This window comes from Carassius auratus, linkage group LG44F (genome assembly GCF_003368295.1).
Source record: "Carassius auratus strain Wakin linkage group LG44F, ASM336829v1, whole genome shotgun sequence".
In the NCBI taxonomy this organism is placed as follows: domain Eukaryota; kingdom Metazoa; phylum Chordata; class Actinopteri; order Cypriniformes; family Cyprinidae; genus Carassius; species Carassius auratus.
Genome location: NC_039298.1, coordinates 5,755,218 through 5,773,566, shown reverse-complemented (window position 1 = coordinate 5,773,566; position 18,349 = coordinate 5,755,218). Strand labels below are relative to the sequence as shown.

The 18,349-nt window shown below is 38.3% G+C and overlaps 1 protein-coding gene across 2 annotated transcripts in view; it reads right to left on the bottom strand.

Annotated features, from left to right (window-relative positions):
* Window positions 1-18,349, bottom strand: part of samd11 (sterile alpha motif domain containing 11) — a 60,579-nt gene that overhangs the window by 29,388 nt on the left and 12,842 nt on the right. For both annotated transcript variants that reach the window (XM_026241183.1, XM_026241181.1), the window contains exons 3-4: window positions 13,171-13,343; window positions 2,166-2,275 (exon numbers count right to left, since the gene is read on the bottom strand). In XM_026241183.1, the coding sequence (XP_026096968.1) occupies window positions 2,166-2,275; window positions 13,171-13,343 (283 nt within the window). The remainder of the gene's footprint in view (window positions 1-2,165; window positions 2,276-13,170; window positions 13,344-18,349) is intronic.

Sequence of the window (18,349 nt, the reverse complement as noted above, 5' to 3'; positions counted from 1 at the left end):
AGCTGTTGGAGTCTAGCAGTTAAACATGGAAAAATGAACACTTGCATCTGTTTTGATTTAAGCTTATGTAAGGTCAACCTTAAACATACTGCTACATCCAACATGCTTTATTTTGCAATGTCATGTGGAGAAATGCAAAATATTATAAATGTGTATCACTCTGATCATGTGAAAAACACACTTTCTCATGGACCTGTGCTATCCATTCGACCCCTAACCTGGCCCAGAGACGGAGGCTCTCTGATTTCACTGGCAGACAGAATTAGACGCGCTGCGTGATCGGATTGGACTTGTTTACAGACATGAGTCTAGCTGCTTACAACACCCGTTAAACCTCTTTTAAACACTCAAACTGCCAGATTTTGGTCATCAGATGCGCTGCAGGTGGCTTCCGCTCTTATTGCTTTGTGTCTTCTCCAATTAAGATTAAGATTAATTGAGCATCTTCCATTCTGGTAATGGGAAATTGTACTGGTCTGGTTTTGAACCCAACCCTTAGATCTCTAGTCTGGTATAAACCTAGTGCCCAGTCAAGGTGATTTGATCCATATTTGGAGCCATACAATTCAGAAATATATAAATTTAAATTTATGCATTTAGCAGACGCTTTTATCCAAAGTGACTTACAGTGCATTCAGGCTATCAATTTTTACATATCATGTGTTCCCGGGGAATCGAGCCCCCTACCTTGCGCTTGCTTGCTTGCTAGTGCAGTGCTCTACCAGTTGAGCTACAGGAACACATATAGACTCAGACGGTAGCTTAAGACTTAATTATGATGGGCCAGTGCTACTGTAATAGGATTTAAACACATATATTCACATAAGGCCATTTTACCAGAAACCCATAGGATCATCCATAGTATGACTTGACTGCAGAATTTATTACAACCTATAAAGCTGAGATTAATATTAACAAAAAAATAAATAACTACTTTTTTAGTGCACGTAAAAAAAAAAGGTGAAATCTAAAATTGTCAAAATTTAAGCAATTAGTAACAGTAATAGTAATTTACAGATTTGAAAAAAAGTATAATTTAATTAAAATAAAATAACATTTAAAATGTATAAATATATCATTACAAAGCAACATAAAACATGTGGTTCAGGCTTATGAAAAAGTATTATTAAAAAAAAATAAAGGTATCATTATTATTTCTGATCACATAATATGTATAAGACAAGTTACAAGATGTAATTGTAGTTCACACATTTTTTTTGCAAAGATATTTAACAAGTCATTGGTTTAACGTTTACATCATGTTGACAACTTCATGTGTGCTGCACTTGGAAAAGAAATGTCTTTAACTAGAGGGTTGATAAATAAAAAGTTACCTGAATCATATTGTGGTTACATTTTCAAGCTGACTTGTTAAAAATCGTAAAATATCGAGAATCGGTCAACATTCCTAAAAAATAGAGATTTTTTTTGTGCCATATCGCCCAGCCCTAACATACAGACATATTTTTTAAATACTGAAATGCAACATAAATCTTCAAAAATCATTAAAGTGTAATTGTAAAACCAGACAGGTCAAAATTACTCAACCTGTGGGTGACCATGTGGTGCAGAGAACCAATGAGATTAACAGACAGTATGTCCGGTAGTCCTTCTGTTTGGCCTGAGATTAATGACAAATAAAGCTATTTACTGAGAGTAGTTTTAACAGTGGTTTAAGCTGTGTGCTAAGAGAGGCGAAGACAAGAGCATTAAGTAATGGAATGAATATGGCCACAATGGAGCGAGTAATGAGCTTACAGCCCTCAATCATGCAAATTAAACCAAATTAAAATACTAGCACACAGTCAGTGTAATTGTCCTACATCAATCAAAGGATAAACCCTGTAAAAACGGAGCATGATGGCAATAAAACAGAATATTACAGACAGAGAAAACCACAGAAGCAATTATAACAATAATTCAAGACTATAGGTCAGACTCTGCACATTTCACAGATTTGACAAGTGTGTATCATAATCATAAAAGCATTCTTGGCTACTTTCACCCAGACCACTTCCTATGCATGACCATGTGTTTTCTTTGGCTCTATAAGTATGTTTTCACCTCAAATCCATGAACTCATGGTTAATAACATAGCAGAACATTTCTAATATACGATTACGTGTGAATGTGTCTCAGGTGTGCTGTCTCTAGGTGTGTCCTACCTGAGTGTGCGGAGGCGAGACTAAGGTCGGAGCAGGGCTGGCCCTCGGGCATGCCGTGCTGTCGGGTGTGGTGCAGGTTGGAGATGATCGTTGAGAGGTCGCTGTCACGACTGAAAAAACGAAAGCAAAGAAAGGGAAAGGAAGAGGGTGAGAGATATAGCAAGAAGAAGTGAGAGAAAGAGAAAGAGGGAGGGTAAGTATCTCTAGGGATTCCTAATCACAGATTCATTTCACAAAGATTCACACTTGCACACACTCACGCATTTAGCATATCAGGATTTAAAAAATAAATAAAAATCCTTATGAAAAAAACTACCAATTCTGTCCAATTAAACTGAAATGATCAAACTTACCGGTTATACATAAGGAGAATGATGCATAAAGTACACAAAAAGTAAACCCAACGTATTTCCAACACAAACAACCTCAACTGAATCAAACACTCCCAGTTTGCACTCCCAGTTTGGTCCCTTGAAGCTGAAACGCTCTCTGCCTTTGGTTCTTTTACCTCGCTTCTGCATTCATTGTCTTTTGGATTTGAAGCGTATAATGAGCGCTGACAGATTCCTGCGTCAAGCAATTTTGAGTTTCATCCAGTCTCATCTTCAACCTTAAGATGCTCTAATCAACACATTCAACTCATAAGCAGTTTATGAGCTTAAAACCGGGTGATTATGGTTTTTGTGAACGCCATGCTGAAATCGTTCGGGACTCTGGAGACGCATGAGGCGTGCGGGGGGTAAGTGTAATCTCTAGAGATCTGCCATTTTATAAAGGAAACCCGATGAGTGGCGAATAAAAGTGTCTGGTTTCCCATTCAACATGAGCATGTGGATTTAGAAATTAGAATGGATAATAAAATTTGTATGCAATTCCAGTGATATTTAAGGTAGGATTTATGTCCTGGTGTCAAAAAAGCCTTATATGCAAGCTTGTATCTGCAACCACAGATACAGGATGTCAGCTGTTTTGGACAGGTGAAGAAACCAATCAACGTTTCGACTTGATAAAATGTTTCAAACTTTGTCTATGAAAAATATTACATAATTTGATTAAATGACCCCAGGTATCCACACTATATAAGGTCCATTTGGACAGATTTTATGTATTGTAAGTTTTTGCCAGAGCAAAACTGATCCCACAAAGAATCAATGATATTATCTTACTAATATTTATTGATTTAATATATATAAAATGTCATAACATTCCATTAGCTTTTATAATTATGTTTACACATGAATTATATTCACTCTTTAAATCATTTTATATTTTTGATATTGTATTACCCTTTTTTTAATAATGTTTACACGTGAATCATATACACATGAAACATGAAGAAAGAGGGTTAAAGCTCTTGGCAGACTGATAAACTGATCCCAGCCCAGGACCGGAATCCGTTCCGCACTGCACACTTGTCTTCTTCTCACGGGTCGTCTCTTCAAGGCCAACTGAAGGGTTTACAGATTAGAACTGGACAAGGCCATTCCCTCAACCTCCGTTCCTCCCTCCTTCCCCCTCTCATCCTTCATTTACCCATGTAAGTCCTTCTTGGGCCATGTTGTCTCTATAGAGACTGATAGAAGTGTGTCATGGAAGTATTTGAATGCAATCTGATTACAGCTCTGATCGCATTATAATGCATAATGATTTCAAATTCCCGATTAGCATTTAGCAAATATCAGATGCGTATCTCTCAGAGCTTGGCGGTCTTTGGGGCGCACTAATGTCGAGAGAGTTCTGAGGGACATTTTTATGGGCTGTCACGGCATAGTCTCGCAACCCGCTGTGTTTCTGTGGTGGGCGACGATGTCAAAATGCTAGTTTTACAGTCTGTAGATTACAGGCTGGGCTTCAGTAATGTCAGCCTGCCACACTTTCAGTTGAGCTACAAACAACACAGCACATACAGGAATTTATTCTCCATGACCAAACTGTGCTGCAAATTCACTTGTCATTTCGAGAATCCAGAAGGCTGACAGAAATGCCACTGATTGACTGTACAACAAGATCAAATGAACAATACTTATACATAACATATACATAATGATACTGTAATTGGGTTAAATGAGCATGAGCACTGTTAAATGCGAATTATTAGAAGTTATGTAAAAAGTATGTTTGTCAAATAATTAGTACAAATAACTGTAAAATCATAATTTAATAAAATATTTAAAATGTTTAATTTTAAAATACTACTCTTATACATTTATATACACACACGCACACGCACACACATGCACGCACACATACACACACACACACACACACACACACATATATATATATATATATATATATATATATATAACACACAATCTAGTGAAAGCACAATCATTCTCTACATTTACAAGAATAAAAATCTATGATCAGAAAACTCATATTTCATTTGAGGCTGGCAAACTCGCAGATAAATACAAAGATAAATGAGACTGAAATAAATCAATAAAATAAACATTAATTCCAAGCAAAGTATGCAAAGTGATTTCACAGAATATGCTACATTTATATAAGCTGCACTATACAAACAACTTAAACAGCTCAAGCTATAGTAGAAAACTATTTTTAAACAGCATTCAGATAAAAATATTATTCAGAATTAGATGTTTGTCTATTTTAATTTGGCAACAGCATTATAAAATATAATAATAACTTGCATGAAACTATGCTACTCTGCACAGCGCAAAGGTCCATTTAACCTTCATCTAGGAAACAACTCTGCCGTTCTCTATAGGTCATCCAAGTTTCCCCATCCATCCCCTTAACAGGGCATCAGTCCAAACAGCAGCTCCATCTTTCAGCTCCCGCTCTGGCAGGTAAGGAAGGCTATTATCCTCGGAGAGAGGCTCTGCAGAGAGCTCACTAAGCAAGGACATTGTTAGCAGGTTAATTAGCACACTTTTTCTGGGCTGTCCCGGTGAGGGCCGCTAATGAGGCCTCCCACAACTGGTGGCCAAGGTCATAATCTGCGTCAGGGTTGGAGCTAAGACCTGGCCGCCTGAGTCAGCGATCCCCACACAGGGGAGCACAGGGCGGACCTGACAACTCCGCTTAGGACATGAGCTGCAGCTTATCACGCGCTGAAGACGATCAGCATAATCTCCATCTAAACTGGTCAATACCTCTTACACCTCCCTGTCAGCTGCACACTTTGCCCCAGATATGACCCAATGTAAGAGGACATGCGCTGGGCATGACCAAAAAAACACACATGCAACAAACTAATGATTCAATAATGACTAAAAGTCTTGAAAATAACATTTAATACCAAGAAAAAACTTTGACAAAAAAAAAAAAAAAGTCCTATGTGAAAATTATTTTAAAGTAGGAAAGGTTCTATATTTTAATAACCTATGGTATATTTTATACACACTGTATCTTGTAAAATCTTAAAAAAATAAAATAAAAAAATAATAAATGTTCTGACCTGTTAGCAGCTATAATATTAAAACTGAGGTGGAAATTCTTTTAGGGCTGGTCAGTATAATAATATACAAAATCTAACTAAAGAAATGTATCAACTGAAAATATGCTATATACTGTTTATACCACAGTATGTCAATGACATTTTACAGTATGTTTTGACACAACAGCCACGCAATTTAGTTTGCGGTTGCAAAGCAATGCTGTCACGTGCTGCATTAATATGGAATTTAACTAATATGCAGTGAGCTTGGTTCTTTTAATCACATTTTAAATAATAAACATTTATGTTGTAAAGTATTTGATTCACTAAAATGTCTAAAACAGGCATTACTATTCTACATGTTTATTTAATGTATAAAAACATTTTGACTGAATTTCTAGCAAATATAATATTTTCAATATAAAATATAAAAAAATGAATATGTATTATAATATTTTATATTTTTTATATACTGTAAAATATATCCCATTACCATGATATAAAATTGTGGAAATGTCGCTCAGCCCCTGCGGCTGGTGCATGAAGTAAGCGAATATATACATGACGGACATAACTATTGAGTTACACTTGGAGTTATGGTAGCCTTTTTTCCCCCCTAAATAATACCATATATGGAAGGTGCCAAAAAAATAAATCAGAGGCATTCAATGCAGCTTCAGAGTCAGTGCTTTACAACGAAATGAAAATCTGTGACACTGCAACGAACAGCAAAACATCTTTCAGATGCCAGAAAGATAGGGGTTTTTGCATCAACTGTGTTGTTGCTGGTAACAGACACATTTCCTCACCACAGCACTCACATGCAGAGCTGAAAGCACTTCCATCTGTTCTTGACATACGTCTGATACAGGAGCACTAAGCCTAGGAGTATAGGTTTGCGGTTGAATGTGGAGAAAACCAGCTGCACACCTGCACAGAGCTCTGGTTGACTCTGAACTGTGATTCAAGTGCTGCTAAAGGGATAATATCCTGTTATAGGTAGCTGTACAAGGGATTTAAAGGAATAGTTTGCCAACAAAATTAAAATTATTCACTGATAATCTTCCCCTCCAGTGAGCCCTGCCCAAGAACCGCCACAACTGAATCACTGATTCAATAAGCTGAACTCAAGTCAACTCAGCTCAAACAGGATCAGTGAACGAATCCTTCAAAAGGGTTTTGTGAAACGAAATGATTTGTTCACTAATCAGGTATACAGACAGATGTTTATTATGTAGCAATTTATACAGACTATTTATTTTTATGACATAATTATCAACATTTTTAGGCTTTAAAACTGTAGTTCCCATTCATTCTAACTGCAGCTGAAATATTTCTGCAAAATTCAAATATGACTGATTGAAAAGCATCCACTAAATGGCAGGTATTTATGAACTGACTTGACTTAAAGGCACTCAGAGGGCCTTTGGACAGACGTGGTGTTCCTCATGGCAGCAGGAGCGCCGGGGAGAGAAACAGTGCCAGTGCAAGTGCCCCTGCAGTGACACGGGAGACGAGATCTGGCGCCAGATATAGAGGTCACACAGAGAGCTGGCAGACCGGGCATCCTGACGCCAGGGCTTACACCATTACTGACACAGCGCTGATAGTCTCACACTGACACACACACATAAAGTGGTGCCAAACTGAAAGTGGGAAGGCATGTGGAGAGGATGCCTCCTTTTCTACAGAAAGTGACAGACGTTTTGCACTATGAACTGGCACCGTAAAAAAAGGCTAAACATGGTACAAGAGAATTTCACCATTACTTTTACTAAACAGTTATTCTGAACACAGATGTCCACTCACATACTGTCCAGTAAAACCAGTAAAAATGTAACGCTAAAAACTTTGAGGGTGTAAAAACAAAATCTATATTTCTCAGATTTTTTTTTTTCTTTCTGTTTTTATTCTGCTCACATTCAGACCAAGCAGCCAGGCCTCAGCTAGCAAGGAGAGCAATAAATAAATATCGAAATAGATACATAAATAAATGAGAGTGGAGTGCGTTCTCCTGAGCTTTCCTGTTGTTCCTGCCTTATAAAAGCTGATGGGAGGTCGATAAGCATGCGGGAACCCAGGAAGGTAGAAGTGAAACAAAATATTATTTCGCCACATTGAACGTTGCGGTGTTGGATAATTAGAAAAAGCGAACAGCGGAAAAAGCCTGAGAGCTGTGTGATGTGGTGCAACATCTGTTTAAAGACAGCTGCCCTCTGTAGATGTGACATTAATGACACTGATTAACTCATGTGGTTGAAGAAAAAACAATCAAAGGAGATGTTAACAGGAAAACAACACCTGATTAAAACATCTTCACTGATATAACTTTTTACGTTGCTTGACAGGCAAGGGAAGCGCAGGGAGATGCGTGTTCAATGCGATACGTTTACTTTCTAGCAAATGCTTATACAAAAGTTATTGAAAGCACAATACAGACTGATTTTACATAAACAAGAGGTCTACAGCTACATTCAAAGCTGTTTTATTGTTTTAATATCCCATCCAATCACCTGGATGACTGAAAATATTCGCAGAGATAACGAAACTGCAAACAAAAGCTACAGAACGGTTCACGCCAAGTCTGACGTAAATACACAAAATGAAAGTACAAAATATATTTCACACCAAAACTATTCAATGTCTGAGGGAAATGACAAATTATTCTATGATTAAATGATAAGTTAAATATAACAGTTAAAACGCATTCAAAAATAATGTTTTAAAAAGATGCATTTAGTGATGCATGTTGTTTTGGATTTGGCCTAAATTGCAGCCCCATGAATTTAGAAAGCATGGGTATAAATTAAAATTGTTGTAGCGAACATAGCAGAATTCATTTGTCCACTTTTCAAAAACAGGGCTTTAAACAATACTAGTTTTCCTGTAAACAGTAAACTGTAGAATGTTAAGACTACAGCCATTCCTTGGGAAGAGCCCTGGACATTCTAAAAGTTCCAGAACTGGAACCCAACCACTAATTATTGCCTTAAGAGAAGGTTCTTTCCAGGAATCCTACAGCATCACGTCCCCTTCCCAGCAGTGTGTTGAGAAACGCTCCAGAACTGCACAGGGAAATGCTTTAACAAAACAAAAATGAATGGATGGCGCACATGGTCACATCGTATGAAGTAAACTTTTGCATACACATCATTTCCTCCGGCAGACCACACAGATGACTGAATATAAACGATTCTATTAAACCTGTGTGACCGTTCCAAAACCAGCCAAACAAAAACAGCCCCTACGCAAAAAAAAGTTAAGGCATCCTTAACATAGACAATTTCATGCAAGCGGCTGTTCATCATTCTCAGTCATCAGTCTCAGTTCACTTTGGCAAGTACAAAAAAGGTTTGAATGAAAATTTTTCACAAACTAGCTACTAGAAAGTCCCATAAACGTATAACTTATGAGTCTATATTGTCTGTGTAATATCCAGTGTTAGACCATATTGGTCTAATTAAAGTTTAACTGTCAGATGAAAATGCCCTTGACTGTACATACCAGCATTTTAAGAGTCTGGCCAGTCACAGAGAGTTAAAGACGCTGGTTTGGGTTGGCTTCGGTCCGGAGGTTTGGACCAGCTGATTTCCACTTCTCGCTAGGCGAGTGCTTACATTCAGGTCCAGACAGCCACCAGGGAAGAGGACGGCACGCCTTGCTGGACAAACGCTTCTAATGCTAAACACAGACAGGTCAGGCCCTTCTCTGAAGAGGCCACAGAAACCCGGGGGAAGACAGACAGTATTTCTATCCACACAGGTGCAACAGTTGTCTGATTTATTTCCTTAGCCTGTCCCTCGTGCTCAAGGGGAGGGTCCACCATTCTGGAATCAACTGCCTCCTCCTCCCCTACTTCATCTAATCCACTTATGTTTCTGCAGTTTTTTTTCCATCAGTTGTAAATAAGAAAAATTAAAAAAAATTGTGAGAGTGTCCCAATTAAATCAACAATTAAATGGCAGGTAGTTTTACACAAGAGACGAAATTGGTTTTATCGTTACATTAGCAATAACATAATAGATCATATGGGATGGGCAATCTTTTTTGGAGGCTTTTCTTAGCAGACTGTCCTCTGGGTAAGTATACTATCTTATATAATCCATGATGGTTACTCAGTAATGACCCAGACAAGCAGTCAGCACTTCTCAAAGCCCTGGTGTTGACATACCTAACTGTGCACAGGTAGGCTTCAGGAAATGATTGGCATGACCTTGAAGACTAATACTATGACAAACATGACACATCTGCAAAATTTATTGCTAAACCAGAACGAGAAAGAGAACATTGAAAATAGGAGGCCAGTTGATGCATGCCGTTGTCTTTATCAGCCAATTTTACTTACATTTCAAAGATTATAAAACCAAATGTGTTTTTCTGTTATTCAGTATGGTATTTAGACTCATACTAGTGCATCATGACCTGAAGACCCTCAACCTCCACTTGTAAAATCACTAATATAAAACGAGTATAATAGACCAAGCCAAGCACTACGCTTCAGCCTAAGCACAGCTTGCTTTCTAAAAAAGAAAGCCTGCAGGATACAGTAGAACTGAGGACTAATCACCTATAAACCTGCTGACCATTAACATTAATCTGGTTAAAAGATATAGGGAGTCTTCTTTAAGGTGTCAAGGTGTACCAGCTTTTCTCACGGCAGTGGCTGGAAATCCCCTGAAAACTAAACTAAACTAAACTTTATTATTAATATTTATTATTAAATATTAATAATAAAAATATCAGATTCTTCCCCTGTAATAAATATGTAATTCAATATGATCATCAGGTTTTACACAAACATCGACCAACATCAGTCTCATACTTTTTGGAACCCCACTGCATATAGTACATATTAGCAGATACATTTGGACTGAAGAAATGGTATGCACACTCTACCACAACACTTATATAAACTGCAATGATGAAGCGTAAATACGAGCAAACGCAAAAAAGAATTCCCCATACTTCACCATCCATTGACTAAATCCAATTTGTTAAGACCCCTCCACAACTCACTTACCCAGTCCAGCTCAATGGAAATTGAATTTCATAGATTGAACATCCCATTATCTCTTTCGGTCAGATCCTCATCTGAGTAAAGTATGGGTGAGGTGAGCGGCCCCGGAACAGAGGAGAGACGCGGCTCCTCGCAGTCCGCCGCCTTTAACAGGGTAAAAGCCCTAGATATTAGTCATAAGTGTTCTTTAAATTCATTAGCATCTTCACGCGCGGGCGTCTGAAGTGTTGGGGGGAGATCACTTTAATAAGTTTAGCTTGCCGGTTCTGGTTCCTGTGCCGTCCTTGGTGTCACAGGGTAAGTGGCTGCCAGCAGATCGGGGGTTGAGTGAAGGAAGTGACCAAGAAAGTCTTGCAGATGAGGGCTTAGGTTTGTACCTGGGCATTCAGGGCTGATCCGCTACAAGGTAAGAACTCGGAGCCCTTCTTTATTCCACAACATAATCATATTCAAGATGTGCTTGTGAACACATCTGGTGTCTTCAGTGCACAGCACAGTAAAAGCACCTTCACATCGCTCAGTTTTGGTGAGTGGTGTTTTTTATGAGTATGACAGCTAGCTATCATCCTGTGTTAGCTTGCAAGGCTAAAAAAATGGACTGATCCAGCTATGACCTGCCTATACTGGATGAGGGCATGACCTCGTGTATGTATAGGCTGCCTTGAGATTGATATCCCAACAGTGCTGTGTAATGACCCAAATTTACTGCTTAACACAGTGGGCATAAACCCAAGCCTCTTATACTCAAATGGCTCAACCATTGGAATTCATTCTCCATTTAATGCAGAGAAAAAGTCTATAACTGCACGGCTACAGCTATTATGGCACATCTTCACAGGAAAAGAGGTGTTAAACAGAAAGACAACTAAATAAGTCAAATTATCATTAGACGCATTGGCGGTTGCTCTAAAAAAGCCTGACAGGAGCTAGGGCTAACGGAGACATTTTTAGCAAAAGCCGAATGGCTAATGAGAAAAGAGAATATAGTCTTCTCTTACTCTACTCATTAGAAGCACTGAAGCTTCCTGGAGATTCAACTATCCACAGCAGCGCATGCAGACACCGCCAACACAAACTCTCACTGCAAACACCACCAAAACTACTGCTAACACTTCAATTAAAAAAAACTTTGAGTGAAAAATCACCTAAAGACCCTCGGAAGACAGAAAGCCTGCAGTCTCAAAGCAACAGCAAGCTTTAATATGCATGCTCCAGTGATTAAAGAATACTTAATAATAGATCAGAACCTCAAGGCCAAGCTTTTCAACAAGTTCTTTAGTAGAAGAGGAGATGGTCTGACAAAAATGTGGTTCCCCAGACTCACCTGCCAGGGCTGACATCTGCTGGCTAGTTATCACCTGTGATGCATTTAGGCAGAGCGAAAACGCTGGCGGAAAAAGCGTTCGCTTCAGCCACTGTTCTTAGCTCACTGCTGCAACGACTGCAGGCTCATAAGCTTCTTCAGGCTTGTGTGCCAGAGAGGAGGGAGGCCAAACACAGCTCATGAAGATTTAATGAACTCTGAATTCTTTCATTTCCCTCACACTGATTGGAGATGGAGATGTGTAATTTATAGCACATCATTGGATGAGTTGTATTTTTTGTGGATAGCAAATATTAAGACTGTTCCAGATAATGGGAAACTTAATTATGTCTCATTTAGGTCAAATTCTAAGAGTTTTTTCTTGTTTAGAGTAATTTGAGTAATTGCCTAAGTAGTTCACTAGGTTTTGAAAGTTCTTATGATTTTTTTTTTAAATGCATGCCACTTATGAATATTAAAATAAACTTAAATGGCCATTTAAAGAACTAACAAAAAAGTACTTTGATATACCATGATACTCAACTATTTTTATATGGTACTTTCAGGTACTAAAATGGTCCCACCATAGTGCAGCCATAGACTGGCTTTCAAGTGTTTATCATTCACCAGCTGGAAAAAAATGATTCTGAATGCTATTGTTTCTCTGAGTCATTATCATGTAGAGTGGACTTCCCTGTTCTTGTAGAATTAAAAAGATTATTAAAACTTCGTAGTGATCATCCTTGATGTGGACAACACTTTAGTCTATGGTGACCAAGTACTCTCTTGCTTTCCACAGTTTTAAAAGAGCTACAACCAAAATAGAATTGTGCATGCGGTTAAGGCACATGCTGAAATATTAAAGGTGTTCATTTAACTTTAACACAAAGGAAATGAATAAGGTGGCTACTCAAACCGTTCTGAGATCACTTTTTGGTTCATAAGAAGGCCTCGTGTTTATTTCTGTGTGTATCCTGTGGGCTCACAAGCATGGGTATTTTGTTGGCACATCCTGTGTGTGTCTGTAGCGTCTGCCAGAAAAGTAAATGAGTGTATTTGTGTGTGTTAAAGGGTACGTGTGTGTCAAAATAAGGGGCTATGAGGGTAAAGACCTAAGGGGTGTTTAAAACTCTTTGGTGCTATACTGATGTTTGATATGGCTAGCCTCTTTCTGGCAGATTATGGTTGATTTATCAATCCTTGGCACTGGGATTGGCACTCAACTTTTTGCCCATGCACACACTCACACATATATACACACACACACACAACAAATTCTCACCTCTTTCTCATGATAGTATAATGCAGCTCTTCCTGTTTGATGTCTGCATGATCTCCGCTGGCCCGCTCGCTGCCTTCACTGTCGTCACTGCTGAAAACAGAGGCCAGCTCCTTTTTGGGCACCCGTGTTGGCGGCAAGGGGATGGTGCGTTTCTCTGCCAGTCGCCCACGGTTCTGCAGGAGCACAGAGGGGACAGACAGACTGAGACTCTGGGAACAGCCTTCTCTGATTTTACTGGCTTAAGCTGCGGTACAGAGAAATGGCTAATGTCCCCGATCTGTCACACGCTGGTTGAGGTTTCTGTTCCTTTAGGCTGATAAAAAAACATTCTGAATGGATAACAGTCATTTTCATTATGTTTTTTTTCACATTTGCATTCATGTAATTTGATTGATGAAAGATATAATCTGCAATTAAAATAGCAAAGTTAATAGTGTAAAAATGTAAATAAATAAATACACCAAAAAAAAATAATAATAATAATAAAAAAACATAAATAGACTAATATATTTTATTCTATTATTATTATTTTTACATTACTACCAGTTAATCCTAAATTATAATATTCTAAATCATGGTATGTCACCACATTGAAAGGTCCCGTTCTTCGTGATCCCATGTTTTCAACTTTAGTTAGTGTGTAATGTTGTTGTTGTTAGAGTATAAATAATATCTGTAAAATTCTAAAGCTCAAAGTTCAATGCCAAGCGAGATATTTTATTTAACAGAATTCGCCCACAAAAAACGACCCATTTGGACTACATCCCCCTAGTTCCTGCATTAATGATGTCACTAAAACAGTTACATGAATACACAAAAAAAGGGGGCGTGGTCTTGTTGCGCTCCAACGGAGAAGAAGTAAGAGCTGCGTTTGTGTTTCCCATGTCATCGAAACGCTGTTATTTTCATCCCGGACTCCAATCATCTTTGTTTGACCTTCCCAGGGACACTGTACTTGGAGATTAATGGTTACAATTTGTGTTTAACTCGATTCCCCGAAAATTATAATCCACATGTAAAACTATGTGCAGCACATTTTGCTGAGGACAGCTTGCTGAGGACAACTTCCTCAATCTCAATCAGTTTAAGTCCGGATTCGCATTATTATTCTTGAAAGATCTCTTTGTCTGGAGAAGGCGTTGTTTATGGACCACAACCAGTAAGTGTATTTTATTATTTAAGTTGTTGGGTTTAACAGTTTCTATAACTTACTACACAAAGGGCAACACAGTTTAGCTTTGTTAACTAGATGTTAGGGTTGTGCAAAAAAACGAATGCGTTAGTTAGTAAAAACACTCCTGAGATTATAAGTACATCTCCAGCACGTGCGTTCTAGCCCAATCGCGTTACCAGGAGGGCCACGTGCTCTAAGCTGGTGTCGAATCAAAACACAGGAAACGCTGGCACAATCAGAAGTCGTTACGTATTTCTGATGGAGGGACTTTATAGAACAAGGAAGACATCAGCCCGTTTTTGTGAAAGTAGATGAATAGATGAATTGTGTGAAAAATACTGTATTTTTTTAAACGCGAAACATGAACACATGTTGTATTGCACACGGTAAACACAATCAAAGTTTCAAAAAAGCGCGAAAAACGGGCCCTTTAAAAAAATTTTTTGGATCCATTCAAAAACATTGAAAATCCCTGTTTTTACACTAAATTCCAGCAAACTTTCATTCTAGTTTCTCCTGCCGTTATATTATCTACACATATCAGCCTCATGGCTTAAATACATTTAATATAGTTGCATTTGAATTATGAATCTCAAAGGATGAATCATAGGTCACAAATCACAAGGAAGTAATGACAGAACGAAAAGGAAATGCACAACATGCTCTACTCCCTAAATAACAGCAAAACTCAGTCAGAGAGAGCCAAGCAGAGGGAAAGACCATTGATCCACGAGACTAGTGATGGAGGATGGATGAGTGGACGAGACGTGATAGTGATTCCTTCTCTTCCTCTTTCGCTCTATACGCATCAGACATCTAAAGACAGCGAAGGATGAAGGAGATGAGAAGCCCTCAGGGTTTAGTGTGTGAAGCTGGGCGACCTTTAATGTGACCTGAAGGGGTCAGTGCAGATTTCTGTGCCTCTATCTCTATCCATGAGTGAACAGAGAGCAGAGAGGGAGAAAGAGAGGATTTGAAGGGAAAAAGAGAAGAAGATTAAGAAAGTGAAGAAAAAAAGGGGGGAAAAGACTAAACAGACTGCAAAAACAGTATGGAATAGAGGGGTACGCTGTGTCGCCTCAAGAAAATGTACACAATTTTTGCCATGTGACCATATATTTATTCAGCACCAGTCGTGCTGCTTGTGACTGAGAGATGCACACAGGAAAAGCTCTGGAAACCTAAATTAAAGAACATTTATAGATGCCCAAAATACATGTTTACATATGTACATGTAACCATTAATTTACATAGTGTAAACATTGTAAAAACAATGTCAATTTTATTTTAAATATTAGCCTAAATGAAGCACTTTTCCCAAAATGTAAACAGTGTCAGTGAATTAATAGTGAGGGTATGCTGTGCATCCAAATGCAAAAAAAAAAAAAGAAAGAAAATAAAATACTTATGAAATACTGTAATGAACATGACCACAAAATGTTATAAATTCAACAAATATTAGCAATTAATACTTTTCCTGTCTGCTTTATACAAATTATTTTGTGCATCATAAATTTTTTTTTTTTTTTTTTAAGATTTTTGTCATATTGAAACTCCCCAATCAATTCAATATTTTCTTTGATATGACACAGCTTTACCCCTAATGTGGGCCAACTTGTGCCACTGGATCCCCATTTTTAGAGGTCTTATTTCTATAGCTTTTTCTTATAGATGCTTATAGATACACTCAGTCCACAGCAGAAAATTAAAAAGCTGCACATCTTACCCCGATCTCCCCTATAGGAGTGTTCAGTGATCTACAGCAATGGATACAGCTTTGAAAAAGTTCAACTGAAAAGTCTGCTTGTGTGAATGTGTGGTGTATGTGTGTGTGCGTTTGTGTGCGCATGCTTGCATCTCGTTCTCTGTCAAACTTTGCCGAGCCCTGCAGCTATCCTTCCTCCACACCCAAAGCTCGCACGCGCACATACACATATGCAGAGCATCCCACGGGAGCCAAGGCGTGAGTGGCAGGCCGGGGCAGGAGGTGGAGAGACTAGCCAAGAGGCAAACAGGTGCAGCCCCTCTGGATTCTCTCAAGTGGCATACATTAAAAGGAGAAGGGAAAAAAGCAGAAAAAGATGAAAACATCCCTGAGGATGGGCAGGCTGAACACGCTTTTTCCAGAGCGACTGTCTAACAGCGAGTGTCTGTTTTTTTTGTTTAGTTTTTTGGCAGAGGAAGCATATTTTTGTCTATATATCCCCTATTTTATCATAGAAAATTAGTTTAGTTTGAGTCAAGATTAGTTTAGTTTTAGTTTCCAGTATTTCGTTTGAGCACAGCATTAAGTAACAGATTGATTTAAACGTCCAAGTTCTTTAAACTGAGACTTATCTTGTATAAGTTCATGTTAAAAGTCATGAATACAAAACCATCAACACACAAACAAATGCTTCTTTTTAAATGACATTATGTTTGTGTGGCAAGTGCGTTTTGGAGCTGTTAACAGCCAACGAAAGCCACATATGAAGTGCGCCAGCGCTAGTGATGCTTTATCTGATAAAGTTAGCGTTGAGAGACGGCTCTAACCCACATGGCCTGAGCGGAGACAGGCCTCCACACACACACTTCCCTGCCCCCATTCCTCCTCTCCAACCCCCACCCTTCTCAACTTCCTCCCGGAAAGCCCCCTCGCTTTATTCAGTGTAACTGACGCAGAACCGGGGGCGGCTGTGCACTATTTCCGGTAACACTTCCGCACAGAGGGAGTCAGGAAGGGTGCTTCAAAACAAAAACATAAAAAACCTGGGCTTCAATTCCCACCTACATGTACATACACACATTCACACACACTCTGTCACTCAGGCATGGAAAAATACTGAATATGAATTTCCTCTAAGCAGCATTTCTATGAATAAGTCCGCCCACACGTAATGTCTGCCCTTTAATGAGATGCGCTATATATACATTTGTACAAACACACACACACACACGCAAATAAAAAATCACACATGTAAACTAGAAAGGAGTAATCAGCTTGGTTGGGGTTTCTGTCTCAAGTCCCATAAAACTCATGAGCTGAGACGCCTTGAACTTATAAGGGATGTTCTCACCGTCTCCTCATAGAAAAGACCTCACAAGAGGGAGCATGAAAACAGCAGAATTACAGCACAGACAAGCTGCCCTTAGATGAGCCATAACAAGCCAGGAGAAAACTTTGCTCACAGTTCTATTGGGCTGTAATAAGCAGGTATAAAAAGACACACACTGTGACCTCTGGATGAAGTTGAAGAATATATATTGTGCAAAAGTTTGGGGTCCGTAAGATTTGCCAGTAAGATCTGTTAGTTTAGATTACAAAATATTTCTATGTTAAAAAAAACTTTTGACTTTTCTTTTCATCAAGATCACCTGAAAAAAGAATGTATCATGTTTTTCACAAAAATATTACGTAGCACAACTGTTTTCAACATTGATAATAATAATAATAATAATAAATGTTTCTTGAGCAGCAAATTAGCATATTAAAATAATTTCACTGTAACACTGAAGTAGTGAAGACTGAAGTAATGGCTGAAAAATTGATGATAAATAATAAAAAAGGAATAAATTACATTTAGAATTATATTAAAATAGAAAACAGTTATTTTCTATTGTAATAATATTACAGTATCAATTTTTTTGTATTGTATTTTGATTCAATAAAATGACTAAAACCTTAACTTTTGAACTGTTGCTTAGCTTCTTCCTAAAGAGCTTACTACAGTGTAGCCAGAGTCAAGCTAGACTTTGAGAGCCACTGACTTTCATTTATATGCATTTGAATATGGGAGACAGGAAACACAAGATCATGCGGATAAATTGTGTGTTCAGCTGCATACAAAAGTTAAAGTTTGCCGAGCGCTGGTCTGCAAATTTATATGACAAGAAGATGCATGACCAAAAGAGGATCTACTGAAAATGCCACAGATGAATGAATTCCTGGCTACATTCAACTGCTGTTGGGAACTTTAATAAATTATTAATACGATTATTTTTTTAAACAAAAACAGCAATGAGTTC